This window comes from Brienomyrus brachyistius, chromosome 15 (genome assembly GCF_023856365.1).
Source record: "Brienomyrus brachyistius isolate T26 chromosome 15, BBRACH_0.4, whole genome shotgun sequence".
NCBI lineage: Eukaryota > Metazoa > Chordata > Actinopteri > Osteoglossiformes > Mormyridae > Brienomyrus > Brienomyrus brachyistius.
Genome location: NC_064547.1, coordinates 11,735,893 through 11,759,975, shown reverse-complemented (window position 1 = coordinate 11,759,975; position 24,083 = coordinate 11,735,893). Strand labels below are relative to the sequence as shown.

Below are 24,083 nucleotides of genomic sequence, written 5' to 3'. Positions count from 1 at the left end.
ATTTAGTAATAGCATGGGACCGTAACAAATATATATCATTTTAGAAACAGCAGATGAAGTGAGATCATATCACTTCTGCAATTTTGAAATATTATCAGTCTGTAAGAAAAATACACGGAACCGCTTGTTGTCACAGCTTTTGTAGTTTGAGGATCAGTTTGAAAAAGCATTTCCTATTAGCTAAAGAAACTATTTTGGTGACTTTAACCACCAGATTAAACAGTAATTGTCATAGAAATAATACAGTAAACAAGATAGTCATTTATTTTTGACATATATAAAGTGCTGTATCACATCTGTCAGCCACCCTTATGTAAGTTTTACAATGCATGTTCCACATTTGTAAAGTACACTTTACAAGCATAGCATATTTTGTACCTAATGTTTTTACGTCTGTCACATTTAAACTTGAGGTTCTGTGCATCACGCTTAGTAGCACAGTCTGTAGTAAACAAAATGCCTCATGGTGTTACTGGAGAGTAATAAAATCAAATAAACAAGTACAAAATGCTGCCTCACATTCTCCTCATAGCTATTGTTTTCCTCTGAAAGAATCTGGGGTGTGTTGCCACTCTCTCTTATTCTGCATTACTGGGACAACTAGCAAAGCTGACATTTTTCCAAGTATCTTGTTCCGCTCCAAGTTTAACTTACTCCAGACACAACAGTGACAGCTGCGGGGGGTGAGAAGCGAGAGACAGGAATAAATAAAAACAAAGTATCCCTATTACGCTCACATGAGACCCAACAACATAGACACATACAGCACAGCTGCACAAGCAACAAATGGAAAGCAAAGAGTGGGGAGAAAAGACAGTACATATACAACAAATTTTATTAGATACATACATCTCAAAATTTCCGCCTGTGTCCCTCAACCAGACTTTTGAGCTACTGGCAGGGAAAAATTCCATTGATTGGTCACTGCAGTTGACCGCATTCTAACCATTCTGGTTAAGAAGCCTCCCTCTGAGATGTGCAGACTACATGCCACAAAAGGATCGTGAGCCCCTTGCAGAATTTGTCTAATGTTACTGGCCCCAAGAATCCGAGGCAGCCTGGGGAGTTGGACAAGGTCATGGCTGTTTTGAAAGAATTTAACAGTACTCTTTGCTAATCACATTCCAGTTTGGGTTTCATTGCACCAGTTTGGAGTTTCATGTTACATCTCAAATGAGCAAAATGAATATTTAGAGGCACCATTCTTTTACCATTAAAATAACTTAAAAAGTAATTCATTATAATTTCCATATAACAACACATATCTTAAATGTGTTTTTTATTAACTTATGTAAGCACAGCCTGCTGTAATTTGGTTACTTCAATCAATATCACTAAGACAACTACAACATACATGTCATGCCCCAATCGTCCTGATCCTCCCGTGTGCCATGCCCCCCTCTCTATCTCATGTAGAATCCCCGTGTTTTCAAGTCATGTTGATTACTGTGGCCTTGCTCCATGTCCCCCAATATGTTCTCCCCAAATATATCCCTCATTCCCCTGAATCCCTGGACTGTAGCTGCTTCCCTGCGTAAGACAGAATGACCAGACTCAATGAAAAGGAGCCTTGCCTTACTGAGGAGGAGTACCTCAGTTTTAAACAGCCCGAGGTAGAGGAGGACCCTGCAGCTCGAGCCATTGCTTTCCCCTTGAGCGAGATACCGGAAGGCGCACCCGAGGTGCAGACGCATTGTGGAGGCAGCTGACAGGAGCTGCGGCTGTAAGGTGGTCGGTGCCTGTCGCGGCGGCAATCCCTGAACTTGCTGGTGGACACCGGTGGTGAAGGATCCCATTTAGCTGATGAAGGAGTCCAATTGGGCCTTTTTGGCCTGTGGGACTCTAGAAGCAGCTGATACGTACCGGCAGGTCAAGCACCAATGGGGTGCGGGATGCGTTACTGAGGCAAAAACTCGGGTGTGGGAGGAGTTTGGCGAGGCCATGGAAAACGAGTTCCGGACGGCTTTGAGGAGATTCTGGTCCACCATCCGGCAGCTCAGGGCGGGAAAGCGGTGCAGCATCAACACTGTTTATGGTGGGGATGGTGCGCTGCTGACCTCAACTCGAGACGTTTTCGGTTGGTGGAAGGAATACTTCGAAGACCTCCTCAATCCCACCGACACGCCTTCTGATATGGAAGCAGAGTGTGGGGACTAAACATATCTTTGAGAACCTCACCCGGGGCATCAACACAGCCTGCCTTGTTTAGTTTTCTACACCTTGCTGGTTTTCTATACTCACGATGCTCACTTGTGCCTATATATTCATAGCTATATTCTCCTAATGTTATTATTTATCCTAATGTTATCATTTTTAATCTTTATTTTTACCTTATTTTATTCATTGAATAATTGTTTTGGATTTGATTTCTATTTTATAATTGTCACCTATATCGGACCGGAGTACCTCAATTTCTTCCTTTGATGTGCAACATGTTTAGGAATGACAATAAGACATCATTTATCCTTAAAAAGGTTATTGGCTAACATACAAAAGTGTCTGTGGTGGCAGAGGCAATGGAATTAGTGTAAAACCATATGTATTCCCCAAAGACCGGTCATGTATCAGTCATGTAGCTACATTAAACAACTTTACAGTAATAGGTTACATGAGATTATTTTACCACAGATCTTTTTCCACAGACTTTTAAGTGCTACATATATGATGTTATGATTGAGAAATATCTATCTAAATATATATCTATATCTATCTATTTTAATACTACAACATACAATTCTTAATCAATAAAAATTTTGCTTCCATATGCAGTAAAATAGTTTCACTATGATGACAACAAATTTTTGGCTTAAGCGCAGTGCCCCATAGGAGCAATTGTGTATCACTCTATAAGAACTGGGAATGCTCTGTGTCACTCTTGACAATAGTAATAAAAAACAAAAACCCTGTATAATGAGACAGTTTTTCTACAAGTCTTTTAAATTATTAAGATTGAGAAAAACGAAAACACTGGAACATGTGATTTAAAAAAAACTGGCTGTTCAGAACCCTGTTTTAAAAATTCTCTCCAATATATCTTCTCAGAAAGGGCTTTATAAAGATGCATGATATGGATGTACATTCCTTCACACTTAATCAAATACAAAAAGCAGGAAAGCAAGCTTGTTCTGTCTAAGAAAGCAGTGGAGCCTTCAAAATATTTTTTCAAAGATTTGGAAAATGTTACAATCGTTTTAAAAGCATGATTTTAAATTTAAAATGAATATAAATTCACAAAATGAATTTAGTCTGAGTAAGGTTACAGATTTATACAACAAATGAACAAGGCTGTAAATAATTTTGTACAAATTGTAAGCCTAGTAAACTTCAATAATTGGAAGGAAAACAATACACATGGCAAATAAAATGACAAAAAATAGGTAAGATAAAAATGTAAATCTAAAAACCAATGTTGCCTCGTGCGAGACAGTAGCCCAGCTTGTTCTGATTCCCAATGAAGGACATAAGGCCCACATAGGCCTCAATGAGAATGGGCTCATTCAAAACAAGGACCTCGTTCTCCTTTCCTGGGATAGGCTTCTTCGAACGTGCCAGGTTGGCTGCCGCGATCACTTGCTCTTGGAAGTCCTTGAGCTGTGGACAAGATGGTGGAATGCAGGAAATTCTGTGTTTAAATACAGTTTTTACTTATGAGTGAACAAATCAGACTGAACCTGGAGAAATCAACCTTGATTGCCCTAAGGAACTGTCATGTAATCATTTCTTCAGGAATGAAAGACTGCATAAGGGGTCACTGGATCCCTTGTGCTTCATTAATATGCTCCAGGGATTCATTTGCAGTCCATTCAGCAAATGTAAGATATAGATCGTGGTGGCTTATATCTGGACTAGACTTTAGATAAAGCTTCCATATAATCTATTACATAACATTATCTAGGATCAAATTCATATGTAATTACTATGTAAAAAACTGTTAGGTTCCACTTCAATGAAAAGTTTTTCTAAATCAAATATGGTTGGGAGATGATACACCTACTTATCATCCTATAAATTTAAAAAGAAAATGAGAAACTTCAATAAACTGTTGATAAGAATCATTGCTTGACAGCAGACATTAAGCCTATCACAGAAACTAAAGCAATTCCAACGAATCATATGGTAGTCTTGTAAAAACAGTCTATAACCAACAAATGTGCAGCAAGACTAAGTTAAAAGAGCACACCACATGCTACTGTTTTGGTGATATGGAAAAGCTCTCCCTGTGAAGAAACTTTAAATCATGAAAAAAAAATCCCTGAGATACAAGCTTGCATGGGATTTGCAATCAAGGTATTTAAAACTGCAAGATCCATGCTGGCCAGTCTGCTAGTTCAAAGTTAGTAAGGTAGCTACTTTGACTCATGCGACGTGTGGCATTTTGTCAATATATAGAGCATACTAATTAAAAAAGGCATCCCATTCAAAGCTTCCACTGTAATACCGGATAATAATGGTACTGAAGATTTATTACAGTGGCAGGGAAATTGTTTGGTCACCAAATAATACTAGTTAATATCTACGGCTCAAATTGGGACAACCCAGATTTTTCCTCTAACTTTTTGTCCAAGCTCCCAGACTTTAATTCACATATGTTAATATGGGGGGGTGATTTTAACTGTACACTAGACCCCGCATTGGATAAATCTTACCCTAAACACGACAGTAGTGTCTCTAGGTCAATAGAATATGTTGACAACATAGTACTCACCTGAATATGGAGGTTTTATTTATTTTTTATTTTTTCCAATTACTCTGTTATTGTTACATCTGCGTCGGGGCGTGTTTTCGTTCTTTCTTTATGCGTTCATGTAAAATTTGGAAAAACTCAAAATAAAGTTTTTTTTTTTTTTAATGTCCCCAAGGAAAGGAAGTTTCAGGTTTAACCGAACTTTGGGAACATTTTGGCCTCCAAATGTGAACAATGCAACCCCCCCCAACCACACAAACATGTATTTAATCAAATCTATGTGTGGAATCTCCATTCATTTTTATGAGAAAAACCCTACTCCCAAAAATGACAACCTTACCCCCTAACCCCTCCAAATCTCAACCATAAGTAACTAAACAAAATGCAAGACTTTTGCAGTAAGAGAAAAGATGGCACTCACAACATCAAAATTAGTTTCTATCTCATTGTGGGGACATTTAGTCAGCACAATATAATATATACATAACCAACACACACACACACACACGCAAGTTGGTCTACCTATCTAAACAGGGACTGTCCATTCATTTCTATGGGAAAAACATTAATCCCAATCACAACACCCTTAACCCCTACACAGCCCTAGCCTTAATCATAAGCAACCAACCAAAATACAAGACTTGTGGCACTTTTACTTTTTTGATTGCATTGACAGATTTTTATAGAATAGAGGTTATCCAAATGGGGACCTGAAGAAGTGTCCCCAAAAGTGATCTATGCAAACCCAAACACACACATATACTTTTTACATTAAAATGGACAATACCACTGACCTTATTATTCTCTCCAACCTTCCACTTCTAATCCAAATAAGTTATTCATGGTGTGGACTTCAATCACAGTAACTGAGGAATAATACATAAAGCTATCCAATCTTGGGGCTTCCCCGTTCTAGTGTTGTGGCTTTCTTCTGTTTTCCCCTTTACTCTTACCTCACACAGAGCAGCGAACTTCTCATTGACGATCCTGACCGGGTGGTAAGTGAAGGTAGCGTAGGGATAATCTTTCGCAAACGGATTCCAGCGGGAGGAAAAGGCCGGTTTTCTCATCTTGTCCCAATTTATACGTAGCCCTTCTCCCTCTCTCCTGTGGGAAAAGGCAAGAGAACAAGATTGAAAACACTGTAGACTAGGGAAGTTTGAATATTTTAATTCAAATTCCACAGAGATGAGAACATAAGAGATGAGTAAATGGTTCCCTGTAAATATGGCACAATGACTTGGGAGTTTACAGCAATAATCATACGACATGAGTATTCTTACAGTAAACAAACACTAAATTTTACTAAATTTAACCAAACAACTGGATAATAAGATAAAGCATAGTGTTAATTTATAATAATATAAAAATTTACCATATTAACGGAGTAAACACCTATTTGACCTGGCAAATTTATTGAACAAATTACACTAAATTGTATTATTTACAATCATGTTAAATTTCTGTTTGTTTCTCTTTAAAACATGCTGTTTATTTTATTGGTCCAACAATGAAAACCCTACTTTGGCCTGTCAGTTGTTTGTTATTTGGGCAGCAATAAATAACAGCCTTACAATCCTCTGATTTCCTAGCCATACATCATTGTTTAAATACTCAACAAGCAATTACAACACAACAGAGGTGTAGTTATCTGCCAGTAACTGCCTATGAACTACCTATGATCAGCAGTTCACTAGTATATCTTTCATTTAAAAACCCTTTAGACAGGTTTTAAAGTTATGTGCTTTGCTTTGTTGTTCTAATCACCATACTTGATTAATGATCTGCATCATTGGTTGGAGTTGTTTCTTTTTGCTTTCCTGTCGAGGCCCATGATGCTGACAAATTGTTAAGTCATAAATTCCCTGCTAGTACCCAGTTAATGTTGCATCATATCGAGGTTGGTTTCCCTAACGGGAAATTATAAGAATGGCCTTTAGAATATGTTTTAATGTTGAATATTTTATATATAAAATATTTTAGAGATAAATTATTATTATTTTCAACTATTATTTTAGAGATAAATGGTAGATTAGAGATTGGTCTATAGTTTATCTTTCCAAGGGATCTAAGTTTCGTTTCTTCAATAGAAGTAAAATTACTGCTAGTTTAAATGATTTTGATAGATGACCAATGCTGATTGAGGAGTTTACTATTGCTAGTAGCGGTTCAATCACTGCCGGGATCATCTTCTGAATAATTTTGTTGGAACAAGGTCTAGCATACAAGTAGATGAATTTGAAGATAAAATTACATCAGTACGTCGGTTCTGACTGGTTAACCACGGTAAATGCTTCAAATAGGGCGGTTACAGCATTAGCACATGCTGTGTCAAGAGAGAATGTAGTTATTGGAATATTCAAAATGTTCTGTCTAATTGAACATATTTTTTGGTCAAAGGATTGCATAAATTCATCACTGGAAAATAACGTGGGCACACTATGAGTAGTATTCTGGTTATTAGTCAGCTTGCACACCATATTAAATAGGAATCTAGGATTATTTTTGTTTATTTCAATTAGTTGTGATAGATACTCTGATTTAGCGGCACTAAGAGCTCTTTTATAGCTACCCATAGCTTCTTTCCATGCTAGTTCGACCACCACTAGTTTAGTTTGACGCCACTTACGTTCTAATTTCCGTGTTTCCTGTTTTAAAGTACGCAAGTGGTCATTATACCAAGGAGAAATTATATTTACTCTGATCTTTTTTTATTTTCCACCACTGTCTTCTTACACATGCAGCACAAATAAATAAATGTCACTGTGTTACATACATAATAAATCTGCGAATCACCATGACACAATCAACTCCAAATAAGCCACAAAATAAGGACATTAATCATGAATTCCATCCTGCTTTGTGATACTGCTTTCCTACCCATGTTTACTTCAGTACAAAAGAATGCTTGGGCCCATAACATTAAGTGCGAACCAACAGGGGTAGCACTTTGGCACAGTAGAAGGCAATTGGGCCAAGAGTGAATACACCCTAACGTTCGTCTCAAATTTTTTAATTAGTTCTCTCCATATCTTTTCACAATTTGTTTACCACTTTAATGAGACAGTCAGTATATTTACCTGCACACTAAGAAAATCGAACTATTGCATTAGTCTGACTAAGACTGGACTTTTAAAGTACATGTAAACAAGTAAGTCCGATTAAAATCATACTAAGTTGAATTTGAATCAAAGTTGAACTAAGAGACACAGATAATACAATTGGGAGTCGATTTACTCTTGAATGTATATGCTTAATTAGACTCAAACTGACCTAAGCTCTCTGCGTGTGCTCCACAGTCAATGCATCCATTAATATTATTATTTAAAAAAAAAAAAAAGCCCAATACTGACAAAATGAAAGAAGCCATATCGGCACATAATGAAGCAGAGTCAAACATATTTCAGTCAATAAATCGATTCCCCTCCCATGCATGTATACTGGGGCAAGGATTGATTGAATGGTGTATTCGAGCTATAACCATAGCATGACTTAACTGTGCATGTAGATGTATTGACTATCAAAGACACAGGAGATGTTCTGTTAGTCTTATTTCTTACTTACTTCTGTTAGTGTATGTGTGCTGGATCACTGAAACAACTGATAGCCTACCACTATACTCCAGTGCGAAGAGAAAGTTGCGTAGTGTGAAGTCTCGAATTAGGAATAGTCCATTACAGCCAGGAAGTATGACAATTTATGCTGAAAACTGTCGCTAAAAATGCAAATAAAAGACAGATGAGATTTTTATGTCGTTCTCAATATGAGATCAGATAGCAAAAGGACAATGAGAGTTGATTAATAAATGAATCAACAATTGCATGAAAGCAAAGTAATGTACTGCATTTTTAACAGGCATACTGACGATGAAAGCACAGGAAATACAAAAATATTTATTTGAGCTATTATTTAACTTAAAATCCTGCCAACTGCAAACTATGTGGCTTTCATATTTATTATGAGATAGGCAGAATTGGCTACTGTTTCTGCTAAATTTTGCAGTGTCTTGAAAAAAGCAGGTTCTGTCATGAACAGTAGCTATTTGTTTTGAATTCAAATCAATTAAGCGGTTATGCCCAAGGATAAAGTATAAGCTGCTCCCAGAATCATTTCCAATTATCTGGAACATCAGCAAGGACTCTGTCTCCAAGGTTCACTTACAAAGACAAACCTTACAACACCTCTTATTTGTTTGCACCAACTTTACAATTTAAATTTCATTCTATGTTTCTCATCACCAAAAATATTCTATTATATGTTAATAGACAACTTTAATAATATACCGATCAGGAATGGGAAATTTTTTTCCTGTAATGTGGAATTCAAAATAAACATAATGTGGTAATGGAACAATGCCACTGAGTCCTGCCACATAGGTATGTGAGTCTAAAATGTCCGCATCTGTGACAATCAGGGAAACTAATTGAAAACATTATATGTCATGATGCAAACAAACAAAAACTAATTTTTTAAAAGTATAAAAATACAGGAAATGCATACATACAGGCAAACTCCAAAATATCACAAAAATATGGCAATGCCCATAATGTACGGTAACAATTCTCCAGTCTAAATGCATTGTCAGACCTAATTAAAAATCATTAGAAATATTCAGTATTATTGGTACATAAGAAGGGAAAAAGTCTCATGCATTTGATGTTTTAATAGAATCTGGAACCGACGTGAGTTTTAATAATGTCCATACATGACAATAAATATTTTGCTACTGTTGAACCACCATGCACTAAATGCACCTCAAAAAATTCCTTCCCAAACCAAATGTACCACCTTAGGCAACAGAATAGCTGCTTTATATATCACTATGCAATGGTGGAGCAGCACTGCAATCATTTCCATTATTGTTTACAGAGCAGCTTTCAGTGATGATGCCCCTAAAGGTTTGTGCACGACCTGCAAAGCAAACATTATGCTTAGCGAAAACTGGAAAAAAAGATCTCATGGAGGCATAAAAAACAAGCTTAGGAAAGTTCAACCTCTTGGAACAATTTCATGTCACTAAAGAAAGTACAGCAGGGTGGGGGAGGATTTGTTTCCATTTCCTTTTGTGTGAATGATGAGTGATTCCCTTTGTACAAGAACCCAGCAAATTCCTCAGGTGAGATATCACAGGCAAAAGACCAGCCCAGACAGGCAGAGCATAGCAGCGTTTACACCAAACACCCTGATAGACTCATTGGGCCTCTTCTCCTCCCTTAAACAAAAAGGCAGATCACAAGGAAAGTTAGAAGAAATTAATCATAGCAGATATAGGTGACTCACAAATCCAAGCACTGTTGCTGGGCAATAAACCTGAGTATATAAGGGAAGTAATCACCTTAGACAAGAAAGAAAACATTTTTGCAAACACCCCCCATCCCTCCACATCACCACATAAGCCTGGCAACCCCACAAAATGCATACAGGAATACTCACATGCTTTAATTTATGCATCTGTAGGTAAGCCCTGGAAGTTCAAATAGAAATTCTGTCTACTCTGCAGGCCCTATGCTCAAAGTCAACACACAAGATAAATATCAGGGCCAGCTTCAGCTGTCATGGCACATGTCCCCTATTGTTTGAGGGCCAATAAACAAATCTTCTGATTGCTCAATCAGTCTGCCAAGGACTGCCTCCCTTGCCCTACTACCTTGCCCTAGTGGTAATGACCACAGACACCATATTACAGTACAAATTATTAAAAATGAACAGGGATTTAAAAAAAAAAAAAAAAAGCAAAAAAAGAGAGGCAGGGGGAGTGTAAGCGTCTACAACCAAGCCTGAAAGAATGCATTGCACAGAGAATATGCAAGCAAAATACCAATTCAGGGCTTACAACTCTTATGAAAAGGCTACAATATATATGACCATAACAAAACTGGCAAGTGTCACGTGTTTATTTTTCATCCACCCCCATTACAGGATGACGAAGGGTTTAAATTTCCAATTGTAAGTAAATATAGAGCTTTAAAGACCTATCTGAGCAGTCCAGGTGTTTTAGAGAGCTTTAGAAAGTATAGTTATGTAACAGTTCTGTGAAAACAACTAATTATTATAAGAATTGCCAGTCACTAATTCTGTTGTAATAAATGCAACTTACTACAAAAATGTGTTTTTATACCAAAATTATGTCTATACAGTGAGGGAAATAATTATTTAACCCCCTGCTGAATTCTTAAGCTGACCCATTAATAAACAAAGTCTGTAATTTCACTGGTATGTTTATTTAAACAGCAAAACATAGATTATTAAGAAAACAAGGAAGAAAAATCATTATGTAACAATTACAAACCGATTTGTTATTTATCTAGGGAAATAAGTATTTGATCCCTTAGAACACATGCTTTAGTACTTGGTGGAATAACCATTGTTTACAAGCACAGCTGTCTGACAGTTCTTGTAGTTGGTCAGCAGGATTGCATGCAGATCTTCAAGAACTTTCATCCACTCCTCTTTGCAGACCTCCTTCAAATCTTTAAAGTTTTTAGATAGAGCTGGCTTGCTCCCTTAAGTGGCTGGGTTAGGCTAAACTATATACATATTTACAAAGACTATCATAAAACATCCTGAAATATGTAGTCTAACAAAACGCAGCTTAATGAAAGTAGCCTACCTGGCCAAATTGCAAACAAACAAATTAAAAGGGGGTCATTTTTTCAGAGACGTGGTAACCTCAACATTTTACTTTGTCATGTAATTCACCAAGAATCATCCTAGGGGATTTTTTTTGCCTCTTTTATGATCCTCCTCACTGTACATGGGAGAAAAAAACTCATAAACTTGGGTCTTCTTCCAGGCAGGTTTGTAACAGTTCCACTTTTTTTTTATTGCCCTAACCGTAGAAATAGGCATTTTAAGGCGAGTAGCTATTTTTTAATACCCATTCCCTGACTTTTGAAGGTCAACACACTTCCTCTTCATTTCGTTCTCTTCTCTTGTCCATATTGATGGATGACTAAGGGAATTTGGACTCTGTGTCTCCTCATGTTCGTATCCCTGTCACCCAGGAAGTCATGGATTACAGCTTTAAGATCCCTATTCACTCCACTCAACTGGATGTACAATTTACAGGGTAAGCATGCTTCATGTCACGCCCGGCTCATATGATCCTCGTGTGTGCCACGCCCCCTGATTATCCATGTGTGCCTCCCCAATCATGCCCAGCTGCACCTTGTTATTTCGCCATGTCTTCTGTCTATATCAGTCCACGTCTTGCCCTGCCGTTTGTCCGTCATTGATGTTACCTGATGCAAGTGCTGTTGTTCTGTCCCCTGCCCGTAGCCGTCTTCCCCGTAATAAATCCCCGTTTTCCCTGACTTTTGCCTCCTGGTTTCGTCATTCCCTGCCTCCTTCCTGCCAGCCCATCCGCAACCACGAACCCTGATGCTTCAGTTACATTGTGTTCACTATAATTTCCAGGGGTGCCAATAATCGTGGCACACACACACACACACACACACACACACACACACACACAGAATATATCGTAATCTGTAGGCTACAGAATATAACACTGGTCTTTATTATTGTTTCCAGGGATTATTTATTGAACACTTTAAATTTCTTTACTAAGGAACGTATTGCTGTCAAATATTGAAACAGATCAGAGTACAGATCAGCGTAACAAAGGGAAAAAGCAACCTTGTCCCCTGGGGGTGTTCTGCTGTCCAAAATGCAGACACTATGTTAAACGGGTCATACAGTTTATTCACTGTCTCACTCCATCTCTGAAATATTCCAAATCTAAACTTCCTACAGCAAAATACAAGCATTGTCCAGGATGCCTGTAACAGACACTGTTGAATATGTAAAGGCACATGGTTGCACCACAGTGCAACTGAGGAAAACACAATAAACACAGATACACAAGGATAAAAGGATAAAAGAAGATGCCATGAAAGGACTACAAAGGCAAAGTGTATAAATCATACCTCCAAACCCCACAAACTACCAGAAAACCTTTATTCAATAGTAGAACAGCAGAAGGGTAATTTCTGTACACTGTTCCCAAAAAAGCACATGTTCAAGAACACAGCATTGTCATCATTAGTAATTATGGATTCCTCAGTCAATGGACTAGCAAAGCACCAATGCATCATGTTAAAGGAAGAAGATGTTGATTATATTCATAGTGACAACATAACCCACAACAAACGCATATCTATTGCATGGTTGAATGTTCTGATTAGAATGTACCTGACTGCTTTGAATAGTATCAGCTTTAAACTAGAACTGGTGCAGCTGGAAACTGAGTGCAACTACCATCCGAATTCCAGAAAAGTTGGGACTTTCTTTAAAATTTGAATATGAAAAATAAAAGACTTTCAAATCACATGAGCCAATATTGTATTCACAACAGAACGTAGACAACATAAATGTTTAAACTGAGAAATTTTACAATTTTACGCACAAAAGTCATTTCAAATTTGATGCTTGCAACGGGTCTCAATATAGGTGGGACAGGGGCATGTTTACCATGGTATAGTATCTCCTCTTCTTTTCAAAATAGTTTGAAGATTTCTGGGCATCGAGGTTATGAGTTTCTGGATTTTTGGTGCTGGAATTTGATCCTATTCTTGCCTGATATAGGTTTCCAGCTGCTGAAGAGTTCATGGTCGTCTTTGACATATTTTTCATTTAATGAAGCATTAATGCTTTCAGCATTCATAGTTCCTTCCAAAACATGCAAGCTGCCCATACCGTATGCACTTATGCATCCCCCATACCATGAGGTGTTGGCTTTTGAACTGAATGCTGATAACGCGCTGGAAGGTCTCCCTCCTCTTTAGCCTGGAGGACACGGAGTCCGTGATTACCAACAAGAATGTCAAATTTGGACTCGTCTGACCATAGAAAACAGTCCATTTCAAATGAGTCTTGGCCCACAGGACACAACAGTGCTTCTGGACCATGTTCAAATATGGCTTCCTTTTTGCATGATGGAGTTTTAGTTGGCATCTGCAGATGGCAGAGCGTATGGTGCTTAAAAACAGTGGTTTCTGGAAGTACTCCTGGGCTCATTTAGTAATGTCATTCACACTATCATGCTGATGAGTGATGCAGTGTCATCTGAGGGCCCGAACAACATGGGCATCCAGTAAAGGTCTTCAGCCTTGTCCCTGACGCACAGAGATATCTTCAATTTCTCTGAATCTTTTGAAGATGTTATGCACTGTAGATGGTGAGATTTGCAAAGCCTTTGCAATTTGACATTGAGGAACAATGTTTTAAAGCATTCCACAATCTTTTTACACACTCTTGCACCGATTGGAGAGTCTCTGCCCATCTTTACTTCTGAGAGACCCTGCCTCTCTAATACATCCCTTTTATAGCTAATCATGTTACTGACCTAATATCAATTCACTTATTTAGTTGCTTGATGTTCTCCCAGCTGAATCTTTTTCAGGGAAAACCTTGCATTTTCCAACATGACAATGCCAAATCACACACTGCATCAATTACAACATAAAGAATTCATAGAAGAAGGGTTCAGGTACTGAACTGGCCTGCCAGCAGTCCAGATCTTTTACTCATTGAGAACATTTGGCGCATCATAAAATGAATATTACGACACAGAAGACCTAGGACAATTGAGCAACTAGAATCCTGTGTCAGACAAGAATGGGACATAATTCCTCTCCTAAAACTCGAGCAGCTGATCTCCTCAGTCCCCAGATGTTTACAGACCGTTGTTAAAAGACGAGGTGATGCCGCAGAGTGGTAAACATGGCCTTGTCCCATGAGACGCGTTGCTGCCATGACATTCAAAATGACCGTATTTTTTCCTTAAAATGACACATTTTCTCAGTTTAAACATTTGATATGTTTTCTATGTTTTGTCATGAATAAAATATGGGTTTATGAGATTTCTGTATCATTACCTTCTGTTTTTATTTACAATCCAACAAAGATTAGAGAGTATATACAGTAATAATAACAAATAGAGTGATCCTGTTTCCAAGGATGCCTGTTTTCACTGTATTCACTGCTACACAGCACTTCTGCTTCATTTTTTGGGCAATTTTGCTTAAAATGAAGCCAGGTGTCGATCGTCAACCATGTAATGCTTTTGTAAAGCACAAATAAGAACCATTTTACATTTTATGGTTGATAAATTCGTAGTGATCAAATCTGGAGACTGCCCAAACACCGAAGCAACACAGCATAATCATATTGAAGAGAAGAACAGGCACAAACATTTGATATGGTAAGCGTGATAACTCAAAAATTATTATATTTAAATTATTAAAAAATTATCTTTTAGTGATCTTATTATCACTTCACAAAAATGACACAGATGAAAATCCACACCTGTAAATAAATTACTAACCAGTGAATTTTTTGTCATCTCTTCCTGTTTTCTTGCCTGACCCTGACTCTTCTTGACACTTTACCCTTTTAACACTACTATAATATTATAGTTTGTGAAAACTCCTTAGGACAGTGTTTCTCAACTGGTCTCAGGCCCAGCAGTGGGCCACGAGCAGCCTCTAGTGGCTGTGGCACTGTCACAAGGAAATGCGGTTGGTTTATAACAGGCCACTGCACTCACACAAAAATGACACGACCTGGAAAACATCCCTGGTCGGTGAAATTAACCAAGGGATTAGGGCTGGAAGATATACATGTTATATTGACTTCATCTTGTAAAATTTTTATAATACGGAAATGAGAGACTTCTATAAACCATCAATAATGGAACATTGCTTCATAGCACACATCAGCGTCACACTGTTTTCCACAAAGCCTCCTTCAGCACATCCCAAAGACCTTCAATGAGGTTAAGGTCATAACTCGGTGGTGTATAACCTGGCCATTCAGTACATTCAAGTACTCAACTGACTTTACTTTATTGCTGCATAACATTGCTGAGCGTTAATAATAATTGGCTTTTAAGTATTTGCTGATATAAATTCAAATGGAGATTTTTTTTTTAGGCCGGACAGTTGAGTTGCATATTTGCATTCTTGTGTACTATAGTAAATATCTCAATATGTCTCTGACTTATTATTCTGTTTCTTTAAAAGAATAAAACTACAAAAGTACTACTAGTGGATGCTAATTAGTCATTATAAATTATAACATTATATGTGGGTTCAACAGAACTATACCACCTCACAAGACATCATCCTTCCCACTGGTTTAAAAATAATTTTCATGAAGTAAAACACTGACTCCAAGTGGCCAAAGAACAAAATGCACTGTATTATTTCTAACACACAATAATTGAGAAAACTAGCAGTAATGAGACATGAATAACTGCATTTTCTGTTTGATCATGAAAACGTTTCATCATTCATTAAAAGAGGTTTCATCAGTTTATCTGAATTGTGGAAAATGACTGTCACTCAATCTAAAAAGTCTGACATAGTGATATTAGATCCACAGTTCATTCAACAGGTATCCCCCACAGTTAAGATGAACTGGTGAAGCCTCACAACTGAGTGTTGAAAGGTTTTTGTTTTTGAGACTTCTACCAGCTATACTATGACCTGCACGACAGATTTCCATTATAAAGTGTATGCATTGATGTCACCTTTCCACCAGGACATGTCCCTTCAGACATACTGAGTGGGAAAACATGCTGCAAAATGGATAATTTAGTTGAGGAGACTGTGCTTAAATAAAAGGCAGCGGGACTCAACAGGGATCCATACAACGCAGCAAAGCACTAGTAGACCATAAGACTTTGACATGTCATCAGGAACAGGGTTTCCTGAAATCATCTTCCGGAGAAAATTGCTAGGTTACCTCTCTGTCTAGGTTTGCTTTGTGAAGTGGCCCCTTAATAAGGAAAACTGGGTTTGTCTTGGATAGCGAACACTAACCATCCCCCTCTAAGTTTGGAGAATAAAAGGCTCACCATCACAGATGTTCAACAAATGTTGACAAAACTTTACAGTTAACCAGAATTTTAATGAAAGATGCAAAATATTTACTATTTTATAGACTGTGCCTGGGAAGAGCACCTTTAGTGGATAAATAGAGCTGCACAATATTGTAAGAACTGCAAATATTGCGATATTGGTAAAGCAAAAAAGGAGCCCAAAAATGGCCCAAAATAAATTATAGCAAATTTTACTTTTTATTTTCTATGCAGCATGCTAAAACTTAATTCCTTAATTTTTAAGGGAAAAAAACATTTGAAATATTAGCATAGAAATGCAAAACCTTCGAACAATTTTGAACCATTTTCCAATCGAATTAACGTACAAATAAATAATATTGTATAATGTTCCATACAGGCTGCCAGGCAAAATATGCCTCCCTGTTTATTTACTTATATAGAAAGTACTCACCTCTCAAAAGTGTCCAGTGATCAAAATCCATTGTCATTCTTTATCCACAAAACAAGCTAAACTGGGCAAATGTTTATTTTTAAATCAGTTTTTTTTTATCAACATACTGCTGAAAGTGCTTGTTAAGCAATAGAAATGAGCGTGATTCTAAGCCGTGACTGTCAACGTTTGGAACCATTCATCATCCCTATGGCCCGGAAGATTGCTAGAAACATCTATTCCTTTTCTAGATAATCGTGAAAAGGAATAATCATTCAAATTTCAACCCATACAATGACTCTGCTGAGTATGGAAATCCGTCTAAGACTTTTTGAGTCACTGTGTTAACAGCAAAGCACCTGTGGCAACCGGAGACATGTCCCAAAACCATATATATTACGTGTTTTACCACCCAAGCCTAATCTCAACTCAGCTGACTATAAAAGTCCCTGTGATATGACAATTGTAGGTTCATAACATGTAATGTCGATATTAACGTGCATTGTACAGGCCTGAAGGAAAACCTGTACCCTCCTGGCTCAGAAACTCCATAACTCATTATTTTAAAATCAAGCCAACACATATCCACTGACAAGCATGCTTTCAATGTTACAGTAACGTGGGTACTCACGAGAGGAGGGAATGTTGAGGGAAGATGAAGGTACCATGTGAGACATGATCCACAAAGTTGAGCGGGATCCTTTCGATCTGCTCACATTTGAACATCAAGAAGTCATACTTGCAGATGAGCAGACAGTTTTCTGTAATGATAGCAAGACGCTCCAACTCAGTGTTCCAGTGGTCAATCCTGCCAACAACAAGGTATATGTTGTTAGTCATAGTCATGATGACCGAAACACTATTCTCTCAGAATTGGCTGATCAATATGGTTCACTCAGAAAGCTGGGAATTCATCTCCATCTATGAACCTTTCTGTTTTTCTCAATGCTTATTAGACACAATTATATGGACAAAAGTATTGGGCCTCGTAATCATTGAATTCAGGTATTTTATTCAGACCCACTCCTACAGGTGTCGAAAATTAAGCCATGCAGTCAGGTTTACAAACATTTGTGATAAAATGGGGCATTCTGGAGATTCAGTGAAATCAAGTGTGGTAATGTCATAGGATGCCACCTTTGCAGTGAGTTCATGAAATTTCTTCCCTGTTCAATAGTCAACTGGGTCAAGTGTAAGTGCTGTTATTGCAAAGTGGAACTCTTTAGGAACAACAGAACCTCAGCCACGAAATGGCAGACCACGTTAAGTAGCAGAGTAGGGTTACTGACTGCTGAGGTGCATAGCGCGTAAAGGTGGTAACGTATTCTGTGGAGTGACGAATTATGGTTGACTATCTGAATGTCTAACGAATAATATGTTTGGTGGATTTCAGAAGAACATTACCTGACTGCATTGTACGATTGTAAAGTTTGTTTGTATGGAGTTGTTTTTGTGGGGTTGGGCTAGGTCCCCACCTGAAAATCGCTATTCACATTATAAATAGCGGCATTTCCGCATATTCAAATCGCATTCTCATGGTAATTTGATGAACAACGCAACAGTGAAACGCGATCCAGATGCATCCCAATCAACGCCATAAAAGGGGGGGAACGGGACGTGGCCATGTCTCAATGGCTCATTCATACACATGAAAGCTCCTACATATTCAATGAAAAGAGCCCAGAAATAGTGACATAATGTCACGATCGGTGACGGTGAACGGGTGATCGCTCGGGCAGGCAACAGGCAGAAGCAGGCAAGGCAGGTGGAATCGGGGAAAACGGGGATTTATTGAAGGGTAAGGGCAGGGCAGGGCAGGGCAGGGCAGGGCAGGGCAGGGCAGGGCAGGGCAGGAACTAGCACTGACATTCACAAACATCAATGACGGACAAGGGGTACATGCAAGACTTGGACTTAAATAGACAGGACTGATCAAACTAACTAGACACAGCTGGGTATGATCAGGGAAGCACACGCAGATAATCAGGGGGCGTGGCACACACGAGGATAATCAGGGGGCGTGGCACACACGAGGATAATCAGGGGGCGTGGCACACACGAGGATAATCAGGGGGCGTGGCACACACGAGGATAATCAGGGGGCGTGGCACACACGAGGATCGTACGAGCCGGGCATGACACATAAGTTAGGTTTTTCTTATTTATCTCATCTATTAAGTATGTGAACATTTGCTTTCAGACCCTTCTGTTCAGCAATAACTGCTTTGTAGTAGAATTCAACCGATATATCGGGCCGATATTTGGTATTTCTTAAATTCATTTTAATTTATTATTTATTTAATTTCTGACAGTATTGTGCGCAGTTTTAATCGTTAAAAATCATTTTAATTGTTAAAATTTTAATTATTACCATATCAGCTTGATGCTATCAGTTATGTTTGTGTGTGTGTGTATGTGTGTGAGCAGGCAACTCTCTCAAACACTGCCGCGTGTGTGTGAGTTGCGTTACTCTGCCCCGATCACATACAGCACCGTTCTCAGAGACACAGAGCTGCTAAGAACAATGCATGGCGGAGAAAACTGTTCAAAAGTGTGGTTACCATTCACCTGAGCTGATGCTGACAATGGTCAGCGAGAAGTCTGAGTGTCTGGGATTGCAGGTGTCCAGGATAAAGACCAAGATCCAGGCATTTAATGATTTCTTAGGCACAGCCATCGGTAGTGTGTTTGAAAATACTGGACTCCTTCGGTACTGTGTCTCTGAACTCCTTCGGTACTGTGTACTGTGGACTCTTTCGGTACTGAATCTTTGGGTACATTTGCCATATCGCTAATGTCACACCCACCTTCTGAAACCTGCACCGACAAGCTGAGGACAATTAGAAAGAACAGTATTTAAGTTATATTATCTGCTATACATTTACTGAGCACTATACGTCTTTGTTTCTCCTACAGTTACAGTCTGCCTTCCTTGCCCTCCCCGAGCCTCCCACGCCTCCTGCCTGCCCTTCTTCCCTTCCATCCCTCCTGTGAAGTCCTTCGTGTGTTCCCCAGTGTTGTTCGTCCTTGTCTTCGGACAGATCTACCAGCTTCTCAATCCCTGGCTTTTGGATTCACGACCTGTCTCTTGGATGACAGCTTAGTATATGGTGAAAGGATTGGACAGTTCTCGGCATCGACCTGGTTACGGCTTTCGACTTCCCCTGTTGCCTTTCGAAATAAACCTGGTTGCCCCGAATCCTCTGTCAGCATATTTTGTGTAGCACAACAGCTAACAACTATATTGATAAGGTGAACTAAGACACACTGTATGCCTGGATGAAGCTGTCATGCCCGGCTTGTCCAATCCTCGTGTGTGCCACACTCCCTGATTATCCACGTGTGCTTCCCTAATCTTGCCCAGCTGAGTCCGATTATTTTCGCCCAGTCTTGTCTATTTCAGTCCATGTCTTGCCTTGGTTTTCGTCCCTCATTGATGTCAGTCGATGTTAGTTCTAGTGTTTTGCTCCGTTCTGTCCTGCCCCTTATTAAATCCCAGTTTTCCCCGTATTCCGCCTGCCAGCCTGTTCCTTCCTGCCCGCTTGCCCGTCCGATCACCCATGACTCTGACAGAAGCTTAATGAAGCTAATTAATTCTTTCAACCAATTTTATTGTGAGGAATGTAGAAAAATCACAAACTTACTCTGTCAAAAGCCAGACACTTTTAACACCGCCATCTTCTTGCTGACTGACCAGAGTCTTGACGTCTTCAATTGCATGATCCACAGTGCCAGGCTGCAAAAAAAGTGCTGATATTCACCCTATACAGGATTACCTACCCAACAACCAAATATTACAACTGTATATCCAACAAATATGTTCTCCAAGGAGAGGAATGCACTCACACAGTACTATTTATATGCCATTTTGGCCACCAGTTTAAAAACATTTTGGTAAATTGTAAAAGTAATTTTTCTATCTACAGCGTACATTCCTATTCATCAGAAAGCTGACCAAATACTATTAATCTGGTGGAGTAAATATGACTTAAAATATCAGACAGTGCACAAAGAAATCATTTAAGCTTTTTATCTTTTTTTTCCAAATTGTTTTTTCAAATATACTAATTCTTTATTTCTGCAGTGACTGAAATTCCTGCATTGCACTCTCCTTTGTCTTGCACGGTCTTGTATTTTATTGTATAGCTAGAAGTATTATTGTCCCCTTCTATGCACCTGCCCCCTCCCCTGCATATATGGCACAAGACGTTCCTTGCCACTGTAAGTGGAAATCACATTACCTGGAGGACAGACATACAATACAGGGAGAACATGCAAATTCCACACATACAGAGTGGAGGTGATGTTTGAACGTTTCATACTCTGAACCTGGTCCTCACAACACCTTGGGCACAGTGAATACTCAATTCACACAGAACTTTGATCAATCTGGATTCCATAAGCTACTGCAGCTTGAAAATGTGCTACTATAGAGAGACATGGATAAGGTGGTAGACGAGTATCGTGAACTGAATTCATGACTTTTGGCAGTTGCAGCTGACCATTTTTGGGGCTAATTTCACATATCAAACAACCACAGCTGCTGCTAGCGTTCTTTGGGAAAGAAGTGAGAAGTCACTGGAAGTGAGAAGTCTCTTCAGTCAGAGGGAAGCTTAGTAAAGCTTCTGTTGGTTGTCCCTGCCTCTTCTGTAGAGTTTTAATGCCCCAAGAATGCTTAAGAGACAGCTTAGATCATCAACGAACCAAATAAGGCTGAATAATCTCCCCATGTGTTGTGTGTACTAGAAGAAACTGAAGAGGCTGAAACCTGAAGGAATATGCCAGTCTTTCATCGGTGTCAATGGTAAGTGAAAACATGTCTTTGACTAGAGAGGAGAGGAGAGGAGAAGTGATGACTGAAGATAAAGTGACAGGAGGTGAAAAAGATAAATTAAATAAAAAGTTCATCCAATAAGTTAGTGAAATTTAAAATACTTTAGAATGGAAGGAAATAAGTTTTCACATTTAGAATTTTGGTCCCCCCCCCCCCCCCCAATATTGACTCCATGGTCATGGCGTGACCCAAAACTATAAAGGGATAAATAATTTTCCAGAGCTAGCACATTAAATGACCATCTTCAAATTAAGAGCATAAACATATTAACCGAAAGACAATCATCTATATTGTGTCGCGCAAGAACATAATTTGGCAACTAAAAAAAAAATCATATATCTTGTGGTGATGTGTACTTAGTTTTTTTAACTGGATGAGAATGTAAGGCAATGTAAATTATGCATGTATATCATTCTTCATATAATGTGTGTGCTGTAGGTTTCTGCATGCATTTCATACATTAAGTCTTTTTTGCATTACCCGCAGAACAAAGAACTTCTTGAGCTTGAACTGGTTGAGAGTTGATGACCACTGGTCCTCCCTAGCCTCCAGTCTGGGTTCAGGGGTTGCCGCTCCCTGAGTGGTGGGGTCATTCTGCACTGAGGACACAGGCTCAGGGGGAGTTTGCAATGATGGCTTTAAGGGGTTGGTTGCCTTTTCTCCCAGGTCCACAGCTTTCAATGCATCTCCATCTGACATCTTGTCCTAAAGACAATTACAGGTCATATTACAAAAGAAGCACCATGTTTAATGCATATGTGCTGTTTTTCTATTTCAGTGTAGCCTTTTGTTGAAATTGCTAAAATTGTAATAATTTGGCTTCAAGATGATTTATCTTTTTAGTAGACCAGCATTTTTATTGGCTGAAATAGGCTTCTTTGCCAGCTTGCACCCTAATCTGCACAGTATGATATACTGGGATATGACACAGACATCAGCTAGACCTTCCACATTTATATCTGGACAATATCTTGACTGACTGACAAACAGAACCCTGACCTCAACCCCACCAGACACCTTGGAATGAACTTGAGCATCGATTGTGAGCCAGACCTTCAAGTCCGACATCAGTGCCTGACCTTACAAATGCATTTCTGATTCTGATTGAATGGGCAAAAAATTCCCACAGACACTCCAAAATCTTGTGGAAAGCCTTACCAGAAGAGTGGCAGCTGTTATAGCTACAAAGGAGCAATCAACTTCATATTGATGTCTATGGATTTAGGATGGGATTTCATAAAAGCTCCGGAATGTAGGTGTAATGGCCAGGGGTCCCATTACCTTTGTCCATATAGTGTATATCTACTTGTAAGCATATGCCATGCAGCATTACCAAATATCACTAATCAAAGTTTCAATAATACCATTAAACTCGAGGTGAATCAAGTATTCAAATATTCTAAAACGTATAAAGAAAAAAATAAGCAACTTTTCAAAAATTAATCATAATGCTACTTGCAAAGCATTAAAACACTGGGCTTTTTGAGAAACCATTTCTGACAATAAACCGACTTTTTACGTATCAGAGCAGGTCACAGCTTTTTGTTTTAAAACTTATGAATACATTGTGATGTTTTGGAGGGGAAAATTAATACTGACATATACAAAAACATTGTACAACGTTTACTGTTCCTTTGTTTTTCATGCGTTTCAAATTGCGACTTCCTGCAAATATACTTCGACGTCATGTTTCTCTTACATATTTTGTAAATATGAAATCCATACAATATACATACACATGCATATAAACAACGTACATATTACGTAATAATAAAATACAGTTTAAAAAAAAAAAAAAAACGGCAATAACATAACATATACATTTGTAATTTGCAGTGGTCAGCTTTTAGCATGAACTGAAAACCTCAAGATTCCAGCACACATGCTTGATTTTAAGCCGAAACGTCAGCATAGCCTTGGTGTATATTACTTGCATTTAACACGATTATATCATAAACTTACCGAGTATTTATTATTAACGTCAATCGGTTGCCACCGGATATCTTAAGGTTGTTTGTCACAAACCAACACCTGAATGTCGATGAAGCATGTCACTTCCTACTTTCATGCAATCACTCAACGTTTTCAGTTTGTTCAGTGGGCGTCTAAAGTCAACACAGAAGCTCTCTTTTGTTATAAAGTCAGCTAGGAATAATAATCTCTCGCTAAATATTAAGTATTGAAATAGGCTGTGCAAATGTAACACCTTCCAGTAAAGTTCAATAATATGAAATATTATGATTGCCGGTCAGCGTAAGTAATTATCCTACAATACTGTAGCACTGCGGGA

The 24,083-nt window shown here is 38.5% G+C and overlaps 1 protein-coding gene across 1 annotated transcript; it reads right to left on the bottom strand.

Moving 5' to 3' along the window:
- Nucleotides 1-241: 241 nt before the first annotated feature.
- Nucleotides 242-24,083, bottom strand: tprg1 (tumor protein p63 regulated 1). The gene is made up of 6 exons (XM_048977075.1): nucleotides 23,756-24,083; nucleotides 22,274-22,498; nucleotides 20,604-20,695; nucleotides 17,591-17,767; nucleotides 5,638-5,791; nucleotides 242-3,591 (listed from the first exon to the last, which is right to left on the bottom strand). Exons 2-6 carry the CDS (start codon nucleotides 22,490-22,492, stop codon nucleotides 3,397-3,399), a joined length of 837 nt encoding a protein of 278 aa, XP_048833032.1. The 5' UTR covers nucleotides 22,493-22,498; nucleotides 23,756-24,083; the 3' UTR covers nucleotides 242-3,396.

Bases quoted from the DNA above. Each gene is read 5' to 3' on its own strand.
- tprg1 (XM_048977075.1), bottom strand. From the start codon at position 22,492: ATGTCAGATGGAGATGCATTGAAAGCTGTGGACCTGGGAGAAAAGGCA. The intron at 5,792-17,590 runs GTGAGTACCCAC...CTTTTCCCACAG, and splicing joins CCTCAACATTCCCTCCTCTC to GAGAGAGGGAGAAGGGCTAC. The intron at 3,592-5,637 runs GTAAGAGTAAAG...TCTTGTCCACAG, and splicing joins AGTTCGCTGCTCTGTGTGAG to CTCAAGGACTTCCAAGAGCA.